At 50.5% G+C, this 12882-nt stretch overlaps 1 protein-coding gene across 1 annotated transcript in view; it reads right to left on the minus strand.

Moving 5' to 3' along the window:
- Positions 1–521: 521 nt before the first annotated feature.
- CELF5 (CUGBP Elav-like family member 5) overlaps positions 522–12882 on the minus strand; it is a 50660-nt gene continuing 38299 nt past the window's right edge. The window contains exons 10-12 of the mRNA XM_070374839.1: positions 12215–12298; positions 9120–9263; positions 522–3355 (exon numbers count right to left, since the gene is read on the minus strand). Coding sequence (XP_070230940.1) covers positions 3228–3355; positions 9120–9263; positions 12215–12298 — 356 coding nt within the window. The 3' untranslated portion in view covers positions 522–3227. The remainder of the gene's footprint in view (positions 3356–9119; positions 9264–12214; positions 12299–12882) is intronic.

Below are 12882 nucleotides of genomic sequence, written 5' to 3' on the forward strand. Positions count from 1 at the left end.
TGAAGGTGATGACTGCAGCTTCTCACCTGAAACACGCCACAGTGACAAGGACCTCGAGATTCAAAGCAAGTCAACTCAAAGTTCCCTCCAAGTCTTTTTCTCCTCTTTGTGTGTGTGTGTGTGTGTGTGGCGGTTTGTCTCCAAAAGTCAGTTTTGCAAGTTGAAACTTCATGAAATTACTCGTAGCAGAAATAAAGTACATCGTACAAATCACGTCGGTCTTTGATGTGGAGTATAAAAATGGTATTTACAGCCAGTAAACATGGACCAAAGGACACACACCACTGCACGCCGGCACGCAGTCCCAAGCAGGCCTGGCGGGGGCCGGGTGGGGCAGGACATAGCCGAAGCCCTGCGACCCCTGAGCACACACACACACGCAGACTCACAGAACACAGGCACACTAGAGAGGGTCTTGGAACAATTATCAAACTGGAATATCGAAACAGGTTTGTCAGAAGATTTTTTTCTTCTTTTTTTTTTTTTTTATGTTTTTTCTTCTTTTTTTTTTTTTTTTTGCTTTTCTTTTTTCTGGGTCCGTCAACACATTTTGGTAGAAACAAAAGGGAATGCTTTTTTTTTTTTTTTCCTTTTCAAAAATTTTTTTTTCTCTTGAGCTTATGAAGTTCTCTGGTGCCTCGTCTGGCATGAGGCCCCACCGGATGTCAAAAAAAAAAAAAAAAAAAAAACTTGACTCTGTGCTTCAAGGGGGGTTTTCACGGTTTGAGTAGCTATACAGAGGCGCCCCACGGGATATCCCTCCCCGCCCCAACTAGGAAACAAAAAAATCCATTGTTGTTTGATTTTCCCCCCATTTCTTCTTTGTACCTGCTCAGAAAGACCAAAAAAAAGAAAATTCTTTGTAGAGGTATCTCCGGTGAAGGGGTGCTGGGCCAGCGCACACTGGGCTCCTCCGGTGCACGTGGCGATCTTGGTCATGACATTGTGAATTCCAGGCTGGTGATCCAAAGGCAGGGAGGGTGGCTGCCTGCCCTTGGGAGGGGGCTCGAGGGGTGGGGGGGGCTTCCCCCGGCCCTGTCTGCCCCCGACGGAAAGCTAAGGGCTATTGGCCACATGAGTAAGGCTATGACTGGGGGTGGGGGGAAGGGTCGGGGGAGGCCAAGGGGTCTCTTTTGTGCCTGCATCCGGAGAAGGCAGGGCCCTGGGACGCGGGGGCGGGGGCTCAGGAAGCTGCAGCTAGGACCAGGGACACTGAAGCCGGCTGAGCCCTCAGGCCCATGAGAATTATCGGTGGCGGGGGGGTCAAAAGTCCTGGAGGTATATCGCGTTCGTTGGCTGATTCCCAGTGCTTGACCGGCGCCCTGGTCTGACATGACAGCGGGAGGTGGGGGGACACTGGGCTGCCCCGCCAACCTCAGCCCTTCTGAGCGTCCCTGCTGGGTGACTGGCCCAGGGTCACCTTCTCTTGGATGGAAAGAAGTCGGAAAAGTTTGGTCCCATGATCTATACTCAAAAAATATATATACTGTCTATAGCTCTATATATATATGCATATATATATATAGGAAAAGTTGCGATTTCGTTTGGGGAAGCCATGAAGGTTGTGTGTGTAGGAAGCGGGTGGAAGCGAGGAAATCTCCGTGGAGGGGGTAGTGAATCCTTGGCCCCCACCTCAGGAGTCCCCCAAAGACCACGAAGCCCCTTCCCCACTCCATGGGGCCTTGGGTAGCGTTTCACATTTTGGGAAGGGGAGCAGGGGAGTAGGGAGGGGAGGGGAGGGGGCTGGTGTCCAAACTCTGTTGTAATTTACGGAAAAGTCCTGGATCAGTTGGAAGCGGGAAACCCTCCTGGGGTGGGAAGGCCCCTCACCTGGCGGAGAAGGGAGGGGCGTTAGGGCGCCGCGTGAAGAGAGGGGGAGGGTGGGCACGTAGGCCAACAAATCACCTCCCACCCGCTCCCCTGCCCTGGCCAGACTTGGATCTGGGATCCCCAAGGACCCCTATCTTTGCAGAAAGAGTCCATTTTGGGGTTTGGAGGTTGACACACACGGCTTGGAGGGGTCGCTAAGCCCCGTGTCCTCGTCTGGCCACCGGGCACAAATATTTGTTTCTGTCCGTCTCCTCTCCCCTGCTCCCTGTCGCTCCATGAAGCAGCAACCCGCCCCCATTTCTGTTCACTCGTGGCGCTGGAAACAGTGCCTGGTGCACAGTAGGTGCTTAGTAAAGACTCGCTGTCAGAGTTCAAAGCGCGCGGATCACAGATGTTGGCTTCAGGTGGCGAGTCTCCGAGCATGCCCCCAAAGACCCACAACCCTTGAATCTGTGGGTGCTGAACACCCTTGAATCTGTGGGTGCTGCCCTGGCAGAGGGTCTGGAAGCAGACCCTCACTGAACACCTACTTCACACCAGACCCCAAGGTGGGGAGCCTCTGTGATGACCGCGGCAATGGTGGGTTTAGTGGAGAAAAATCAAAATAAGTTATCAAGAGCTTTCCAGGTGGTGGGTCCTGGGCTCAGCTGGAAAAACACCGAGTGCCCCATGTGAATCCACCCCACAGCCCCTGGGGGAGGCGACGTGCATGAGCCCATTTCACAGATGAGGCTTGTCGAGGCTGGAGCACAGTTATAAGTTTCCCCACTGGCCCTGGAGGCTCAAGGTTCATGCCTCCAAAGAAGTGATGAGTTGACAGGGTCGTTCACTCTGATGGTGCAGACATTAGGGGATTTGTTCATTTGTTCAGGGGATTTCCGCCCCCACCCTCACCCCTGGCATGGCCTTGGGTGGGGCAAACATTTCACTCTCTCATCTACCCACTGGGTGTGAATTGTGCCAAAGGAAGGGCTCCCAAAGGGGCCTAGCTGGGAGAACTGATTCTTAGTACAGGACAAAAGCCCCTCCTCACGGCCCTCCTCACCCCAGACCATGCCCGCTTCTCAGGTGAACTTCTATTCATCCTTCAAAGCCTTCTCCAGGAAAGATTACCTAACTGCCCTTCCCACCCCCATCTTACTGTTCCGGCTCCAGCCCTGACCATGGGGTGAGGGTAGGGGGTTGAGGGGACTGGGGGGGCGTCTTTGTCCAGCTCTGTCCCCGTCAACCAAACCTGGGGGCTCCTTGAAGCCTCTTGCATCGTCCCTCCAGCCTGGGGAGGGTTTGGAGAATGAGGAGAGGGTGCGGACAAGACAGGGTGGGGGTGGGGCAGGGGCAGGGCCGCCTAGCGGCTCACCTGGGCCAAGCCCGCAGCCTCTGGGTGGCTGTGGGCCCGGTCAGTAGGGGTGTCCCGGGTCTTTGGGCCGCTTCAGCTGCACTTTGAGCCTCTTCATGCCGATCTGAAAGCCATTCATGGCCTGGATGGCAGTCTGCGCACTGGCCGGGTTGTCAAAGCTCACGAAGCCTGCGGAGACCGGGGTGGACCCACGATGGTGGGCAACGCAGGGGTCCTCGGCTCGCTCCAGTGCTGCAGCCCTGGCTGCCCGGCTTGTGGGGTCCTGGGGGCGGGGGTGTGCGCTCGCAGGAGCAGATGACCCAGGGGAGGTAGGGAGGCTTCCCAGAACACACACAGCAGTCCTGATGTGGTTCTGACACCTTGGTGGCTTGCATGCCTCTGGGGATAGGGCACTCATTCCTTACCTGGGCTCTGCTCTGATGAGGCTTCCCAACTGATAGGGGGAGAGGGGGACAAGTGGGGCTTCTGGGGGTCCAGGGAACACCACGGTCTCCCTCCCCCACCCAGGCCCACCTCCTTCTAGGCTCTGGATCCCTACCTTTTGCCTCCTCTAAGCCCTCCATCCATTTGGGGTCTTGTCTGTCCATCTGACTCTTCCTGTCTGTCTCTGTGTCTATCTGTCCTTGTCTCTCTTCTTCTCTTCTCTCCTTTTGTGTGTGTCTTTGTGTTTCTTGTCTATGTCTCTCCCTCCCTCTCTTCTCTCTTTTTGTGTCTGTCTCTCTCTTTGCCACCATCAGTCATTCCAGCCACAGATATCCCCCAACGTGGACCATCAGAAACACTCCAGCGCACCACCTCCTGACACACACACCTTAAACTTCCACCACATAATTCCCTCCACCCAGCCCTACTCCTACCCCTTACCTGTTGGTTCTCATAGACTTTCTGGGGGGCTCTGCAGAGGCTACAGGGGCTGGGGGCCACCCCAGGGGGAGGGGAACCACATGTGTGAGCATTTGGGGGCAGGGTACCTGAGATCTGTGGGAGAGGCAGAGAGGTCAGGGCAGAGAGATGGTGGGATCAGGGCTGAGGGGTCTGGCTGAGGCCCACAGGGAGCCATAGGGGAATCTGGAAATGGGGTAGGGGGGGTGTCTTCATATCACTCACACCTCCCATTATACAGACGAGGAAACTGAGACTCAGAGAAGGCATGTGACCCCCTGACTGCTGAATGTTATGGAGGTTTTCTTCCAGAAATTTCTTTATTCTTCCTAGAAGCAGGATGTTTCCAGAAGCAAAAACAACAGCCAGTTAAGGATGTGACTGGTGATGGAAGTAAAGTTCGATGCTGTAAAGAACAATACTGCATAGGAACCTGGAATGTTAGGTCCATGAATCAAGGTAAACTGGAAGTGGTCAAACAGGAGATGGCAAGAGTGAACATTGACATTTTAGGAATCAGTGAACTAAAACGGACTGGAATGGGTGAATTTAACTCAGATGACCATTATATCTACTACTGTGGGCAAGAATCCCTTAGAAGAAATGGGGTACACCTACAGTCAACAAAAGAGTCTGAAATGCAGTGCTTGGATGCAATCTCAAAAATGACAGAGTGATCTCTGTTCGTTTCCAAGACAAACCATTCAATATCACGGTAATCCAAGCCTATGCCCCAACCAGTAACGCTGAAGAAGCTGAAGTTCAATTGTTCTATGAAGACCTACAAGACTTTCTAGAACTAACACCCAAAAAAGATGTCCTTTTCATCACAGGGGACTGGAATGCAAAAGTAGGAAGGCAAGAGATATGTGGCAAGGCAAATTTGGCCTTGGAGTACAAAATGAAGCAGGGCAAAGGCTAAGAGTTTTGCCAAGAGAACGCACTGCTCATAGCAAACACCCTCTTCCAACAGCACAGAGAAGACTCTACACATGGACATCACCAGATGCTCAAAACTGAAATCAGACTGATTACATTCTCTGCAGCCAAAGATGGAGAAACTCTACAAAGTCAGCAAAACCAAGACCAGGAGCTGACTATGGCTCAGATCATGAACTCCTTATTGCCAAATTCAGACTTAAATTGAAGAAAGTAGGGAAAACCACTAGGCCATTCAGGTATTACCTAAATCAAATCCCTTACGATTATACAGTGGAAGTGACAAATAGATTCAAGGGATTAGATCTGATAGACAGAGTGCCTGAAGAGCTAGGATGGAGGTTTGTGACACTGGTACAGGATGCAGTGATCAAAACCATCCTCAAGAAAAAGAAAGGCAAAAAGGCAAAATGGTTGTCTGAGGAGGCCTTACAAATAGCTGAGAAAAGAAGAGAAGCTAAAGGCAAAGGAGAAAAGGAAAGATACACCTATTTGAATGCAGAGTTCCAAAGAATAGCAAGGAGAGATAAGAAAGCCTTCCTTTGTCAATGCAAAGAAATAGAGGAAAACAATAGAATGGGAAAGACTAGAGATCTTTTCAAGAAAATTAGAGATACCAAGGGAACATTTCATGCAAAGATGGGGACAATAAAGGACAGAAATGGTACGGACCTAATAGCAGCAGAAGATATTAAGAAGAGGTGGCAAGAATACACAGAAGAACTATACAAAAAAAAGATCTTCATGACCCAGATAACCACGATGGTGTGATCACCCACCTACAGCCAGCCATCCTGGAATGCAAAGTCAAGTGGGCCTCAGGAAGCATCACTATGAACAAAGCTAGTGGAGGTAATGGAATTCCAGTTGAGCTTTCAAATCCTAAATGATGATGCTGTGAAAGTGCTATACTCAATATGCCAACAACTTTGGAAAACTCAGCAGTGGCCACAGGACTGGAAAAGTCAGTTTTCATTCCAATCCCAAAGAAAGGCAATGCCAAAGGATGTTCAAACTACCACACAATTGCACTCATCTCACACGCTGGCAAAGTAACACTCAAAATTCTCCAAGCCAGGCTTCAACAGTACATGAATCGTGAACTTCCAGATCTTTAAGCTGGATTTAGAAAAGGCAGAGGAACCAGAGATCAAATTGCCAACATCTGTTGGATTATAGAAAAAGCAAGAAAGTTCCAGAAAAACATCTACTTCTGCTTTATTGACTATGCCAAAGCCTTTGACTGTGTGGATCACACAAACTGGAAAATTCTTAAAGAAATGGGAATACCAGACCACCTGACCTGCCTCCTGAGAAACCTGTATACAGCAACAGTTATAACTGGAGCTGAAACAACATACTGGTTCCAAATCAGGAAAGGAGTACATCAAGGTTGTGTATCGTCACCCTGCTTATTTAACTTATATGCAGAGTACATCATGAGAAATGCCAGGATGGATAAAGCACAAGCTGGAATCAAGACTGCCGGGAGAAATATTAATAACTTCAGATATGCAGATGACACCATCCTTATGGCAGAAAGCGAAGAACTAAAGAGTCTCTTGATGAAAGTGAAAGAGGAGAGTGAAAAAGTTGGCTTAAAACTCAACATTCAGAAAACTAAGATCATGGCATCTGGTCCCATCACTTCATGGCAAATAGATGGGGAAAGAATGGAAACCAAGAGAGACTTTCTTTTTTTGGGCTCCAAAATCACTGCAGATGGTGATTGCAGCCATGAAATTAAAAGACATTTGCTCCTTGGAAGAAAAGTTATGACCAACACAGACAGCATATTAAAAAGCAGAGACATTACTTTGGCAACAAAGGTCCGTCTAGTCAAAAGCTATGGTTTTTCCAATAGTCATGTATGGATGTGAGAGTTGGACTATAAAGAAAGCTGAGTGCTGAAGAATTGATGTTTTTGAACTGTGGTGTTGGAGAAGACTCTTGAGAGTCCCTTGGACTGCAAGGAGATCCAACCAGTCCATCCTAAAGGAGATCAGTCCTGAATATTCATTGGAAGGACTGATGCTGAAGCTAAAACTCCAATACTTTGGCCACCTGATGCGAAATGACTCATTGGGAAAGACCCTGATGCTGGGAAAGATTGAAGGCGCGAGGAGAAGGGGACAACAGAGGATGAGATGGTTGGATGGCATCACTGACTTGATGGACATGAGTTTAAGCAAGCTCTGGGAGTTGGTGATGGACAAGGAAGCCTGGTATGCTGCAGTCCATGGGGTGGCAAAGAGTCGGACATGACTGAGCAACTGAACTGAACTGAGAAGCAGGATGTGGGAGCAGGGGGGCTGGGTACTGGGCCGGGGGCAGGGGGGTGGGTGTTGTTCCTAACTTGCTGTGTGACCTCAAGCATGTTGTTTGACCATCTATACCTCTCCTTCCTCCCCATGTAAATGGGGACAATTCTTCCCTTTTATGGTTGGACAATGAGTATATACAGCAGGACTTCCCAGGTGGCTCAGTGGTAAAGAATCTGCCTGCCAGTGCAGGAAACCTGGGTTCGATCCCTGGGTCTGGAAGATCCCCTGGAAAAGGGAATGGTAACCCACTTCAGTATTCTTGCCTGGGAACCTATGGACAGAGGAGCCTGGCAGTATATAGCCCATGAGGCTGCAAAGAATTGGACACAACTTAGTGACTAAACAGCAGGAGCTTAATAAGCAGTCAAGAATCAGCCCTTCCCAGAGGACAGGGTAGGGTTCAGAGTCCAGATTTTGGAGTCAGATTGTTTCTAATTTAGGTTCTTGCCTGTGACTTTGGGCAAGTTACACATCTCTGAGCCTTAACATCCTTTGTGTCTGGGGACAAGGAAGTCTTCCCCATGGCCCACAAGGCCCTTCATGACCTGCCCTTCCCCTCCCTGCCTTCCTCTCCTCCCTGTCTCCTCCCTGTCCTGCCCCAGGGCCTTTGCACATGTGGTTCTCTCTGCCTAGAACACTCTTCCCCTAGACACTCCTATGATTGGCTCCTCATCATTCAGGCCTCAGTGAAGCACTGCCTCCTCCTATCAGTCTGTATTTTCTTACCGGTTTTATTTTTCTCTATATCATTTATAACACCCTGGCCTATATCCTGGGCTTTCCTGATGGCTCAGACAGTAAACAATCTGCCTGCAATGCAGAAGACTCGGGTTCCATCCCTGGGTCAAGAAGATCCCCTGGAGGAGAGAATGGCACCCCAGTCCAGTATTCTTGCCTGTTTATTTCCACCTCCTCCCCCTGGACCTGTGCTTTTCAATTCAGTTGGCAGCCACTGGCCATGAGTTGTTACTGAAATTGAAATTCATTAAAATTAAGTAAAATAAAAAATTCAGTGCTTTGGCCACAATAGCTACACTTCAAACGCTCAGCAGTTACATGGGGTGGACAGCTCAGACAGTGGGGATATAGAATATTTCTATCCTCAGAGAAAGTTCTACAGGCAGGGTGGCAGGGCTCTGAGCTCCCAGAGGGCAGTGATTTTTGTTGGCTTCCTTTACCAATCTGTGCCAGGCACTGTGCTGGGCACTGGCACACAGTAGGTGCACTGTATGTCTATTTGGGTTTTTTTGTTTAATCTTATACAGGGCTTGTGTTATTGATTTATTTATTGGCTGCACCCTGTGGCATGCGGAATCCTAGTTCCCTCACCAGGGGTCAAACCTGTGCTCCCCACACACACACAGTGAAAGCTCGAAGTCTTAACCACTGGACCACCAGGGAAGCCCCTATGTGTCTATTTGTTGAATGAATGGATGAATGAACAAGGGAATCTTAGAAATGACTCATGCTAAGTGCTGGGTACACAGTAGGCGCTTAATAAGTGCTTGTTATGATCATAAATGTGATTCTTTCTTTCTTTTTTGCCCTTGACCCTGCTGCACAGCTTGTGGGATGTTCCTTCCCCAACCAGGGATAAACCCGGGCCCTGAGCAGTGAAAGCACAGAGTCCTAACCACTGGAGCTTCAGGGAAGCCCCAGAATGTGGTTCTCTCAGACCAGATCTGTCTTGTGGCTGACCACACCCGACCCCCCAACCCCACCCAGGGCAAGGGGCCTGCGGTTCAGGGAGTGGCAAGCAGGAAGGGGCACCCACAGCAAGGACTCACCAAAACATTTGCTCTGGTTGGTGGCCCGATCCATAAACACCTTGGAGGAGATGATATTGCCGAAAGGCAGGAACATCTGCGTCAGCTCCGTGTCTCCAAACTCCTGGGGGAGGTGGTAGATAAACAGGTTACAGCCTTCGGGACCTGCAGGTGGGGGGAGAGAAAGACATAAAGCCCCCAAGGAGAGGAGGCCGACCCCCGGGGGAGGGGCATGGGTCCGGAGCCCACAGCTAGTGTCTCCAGCTATTGGGGGAGGGGTGCACCCTGACACCCAGAAAGGAGGGGCGTGGAAACAGCGGGGAGGGAAGGCAGGGTGCCCTGAGCCCTTGTCTATAAAATTCCACATTCAGACACTCCACACCTCTGCTGATCCTCAGGCCCCAGAGAACTGACAAACTTTAGATGATCCCTAGCCCCCCAAACTGAAATAAAGCCTTTCATCCTAGACCGCAGATAATCCAAAACTCCCAGACAACCTCAACACCCCCCAGAAAACCCCTAAACCTCAAACTCTTGGTCATTGACAAAAATCAGATGAACTGGTTGTAGGGTATAACAGAAACTCTGTACTGTCTTTGCCATCATTCCATATCTTTAAAACTGGTTTAAATGGAAAGGTTCATTTTTGGAAGTCTAATGATCACAGATTAGAATAAGACAAGTAACTCCCCGGTCCCAAACCCCAAACATCCAGATAATTTTCAAAACCTTGGATAACCTTCCAAACCTTGGCTAATTTTTAAAAGCTTGGATAATTTAAAAACTGATGCAAAAATAAAATGTAGAGAAATAAAAAGATTATTCTTCAGTCCCAAATCTCAGATATCCTGAAACCACTGGTCACGTTTAAATGATTTGCTGTACCAACCAGAAATAATTTTTTAAAGCACAGCTAACCATCAGAATCATTCCTTCCCGAAGAATCCCCAGTGCATGGCTCATATAAGAATTATAAATAATCAGAACATTTTAAAACCTTAATTACCCAGTTTAGTCCTCAAACCTGCTGCTAATCCCGAACCTACAGACGATCTTCTCCTAGGTCTCCCCAAACAAAGGTAACCCTCAAACCACCAAGAAATCCCAACACTCATGATGAACATTCCCCACCCCAGAAAATCCAAAATTCAAGATTACATTACATTCACATCCACCCTTACCTTCCTGATGAGGACCGCAGTTCTGCTAATGTGCTTGTCTGCTGTTGTTGTTTGCTTACTTGTTTGTCTGGCCCTGTCGCAAGGTTTGCCTGAATTTAGCTCCCCGCCCAGGGATTGAACTCGGGGTCACGGCAGTGAAAGCACCGAGTCCTAATCAGTGGACCTCTAGGGAATTCCCTAATGTGCTTGTTTTTAAAATACAGGTGTGTTTCCACACAACTGATGTTACAGAACAGTTGTGAGCAAACATGAATTTTGTGTTTGCTTGTGTGCTAGCTCAACTCCAAGAAACACTAGGTGAAGGCAGAAAGCCACACCTAGCTGAACTGAACCTCATAAGAAAGCAAAATGCACACACATATGCAAAGGCAGCTTCCACATTCACCACCTTTCTCAGCTCTCCAAGTGTATTAGGAGGAGGACCTGTTCCCATCTGAGGTTCAGACTCTCCGTCTAATTTCAGACAAAACTTTCCACCACTTCACGATAACTCACATGCTACAACCCATCTGACGCCACTTTCCTGTGCAAACTTCTAATGCCCAATTTATTGTACTATTCATGGATTTCTTAATCATCTAACATGAATAAAACTGTGCTACCATTTTTATTAGGGTCTTTTTTTTTTTTTGCCATGTCACAGCCAATTTCTAAAAAAAGAATTTGGCCACACCAGGGCTGCATGAGATATCTTAGTTTCTCAACCAGGGAACTTGTGCCTCCTGTAGTGGAAGCACAGAGTCTTAACCACTGGGCCACCAGAGAACTCCCACAGGCAACATTTTGAGTGGTGTACCCTGACCCAACTTCCCCCACGAGCCCTGCAGTTGGTATTGTGAGGCTCTGGAACTCGGGTGGCTTTCCAGAAAGCAGATATCCTGTTCTGTTACAGCAGCACAGACGGCATCGGAACCAGCTTTTACCCACAGCGCCCTGCTGGGCAAGGAATTGAACAGAACCTCACAGAACTCAGTCTACAGGCCAGGCCATCCATAAACTTCCCATGTCCTGGGGGAGTCGGGGGACTTTTCTGGCTGGTCGCCTGGCTCCAGCTCCCCACCCCCACCCCCACTAGATGGATTAAGGCGAGGAAAACCTCCCAGGCTGCTGCTGCTAAGTCGCTTCAGTCGTGTCCAACTCTGTGCGACCCCATAGACGGCAGCCCACCAGGCTCCCCCGTCCCCGGGATTCTCCAGGCAAGAACACTGGAGTGGGTTGCCATTTCCTTCTCCAATGCAGGAAAGTGAAAAGCGAAAGTCAAGTCGCTCAGTCGTGTCCGACTTTTAGCGACCCCATGGACTGCAGCCTACCAGGCTCCTCCATCCATGGGATTTTCCAGGCAAGAGTACTGGAGTGGGGTGCCATTGCCTTCTCCTTCCAGGCTGAGTGCCTACAATGTGTCAGGAACCGTGCTGCTCACTCCCCAGCAAGGCCTCGGCACGGGTGGCCTTGCGGCCAATGAGGAAACAGAGGCATGGGGCAGGGAGGTGCCTTTCTGACGATGCCTCAAGTCAGCACTGGGTGGATTTGAATCCCCGCGGTCCGACTCCAGAATCTAACTCCTCTCCCACTTGACTTTACTGAGGAACTCCCATCTCACCAGAGATACCTCATCACCCCACCCCCTGACCTCAAACTCAAAAAAAGTCATTCCACTCTGGAGAGAGCTCGTGGTGGAGACAGGGTCACTGCTATCCCTATGGGGTCGGGACTAGCCCGGGTCCCACTTTCCGGAGGAGAAGACGGAGGCTCAGAGACCAAGAGTCAATTGCCTCCCAAACACCCAGGTGATGCTGGGAACTGAAGGCAAGTCTCTCCTGACCTCAGGCCGAGCAGTTCCCTGAGGCTAGGTCAAACCCGGCAGGAGGTCCTGGAGGTGGAGGGGGGCGGTCAAAGGGCGGGGCTGGCGCCCAGGGGAGGTCGCGGCCCCCTCACCTTCTCGCTGCTGCTGCTGCAGGAGGGGCGGCGGCTGGGGGACGCTGTGCGCGATGGGCGTGATGGCCGCTGTGGGGTACATGGCTGCAGAGACCGGGAGCGAGACATAGGGCGGAACGGGCGTGAGGCCGGTGGGCGCATGGGGCGGGGCTAAGACTGAGGGGGCGAGGTCACAGCCTAGGGTGGGGCCAAAATGGGTCTTGGGACGGTGGAGGGGGGTGGTCACAGGGGAGAGTTGGTCTGAGGGAAGTACTAAGACCTTAGTACAGGGAAGAGTAGAAGGGAAAGAGGTCATATTCGAAGGGTGGGGCCATGGCTGAGGGCAGAGCCAAGGCCAGATTTTAGGAAGAAGGAGGGGGCGTGGTCACATGGGAGAGACAGTCTGAGGAAGAGGCCACAGCCACAGGAAAGAGTAGAGTGGACGCGGTTGTGGCTGAGGGTGGGGCCACGACACGTCTTGGGAAGGCAGAGGGGGCGTGGTCACATGGGAGAGACGTATGTAGGAGGGAAGCGTTTAATGGGCGGGGCCATATTTGAGGGGTGGGGGACCACGGCTGAGGGCGGAGCCAATGCCCGGTCTTGGGAAGAATGAGGGGGCATGGTCACACTGGAGAGCGGGTCTGAGCAGGACACGACAAGCGGGACCAAAGGCAGGTTATGAGGGGCAG

The sequence above is a fragment of the Bos mutus genome, chromosome 7, assembly GCF_027580195.1.
Source record: "Bos mutus isolate GX-2022 chromosome 7, NWIPB_WYAK_1.1, whole genome shotgun sequence".
Lineage (NCBI taxonomy): Eukaryota > Metazoa > Chordata > Mammalia > Artiodactyla > Bovidae > Bos > Bos mutus.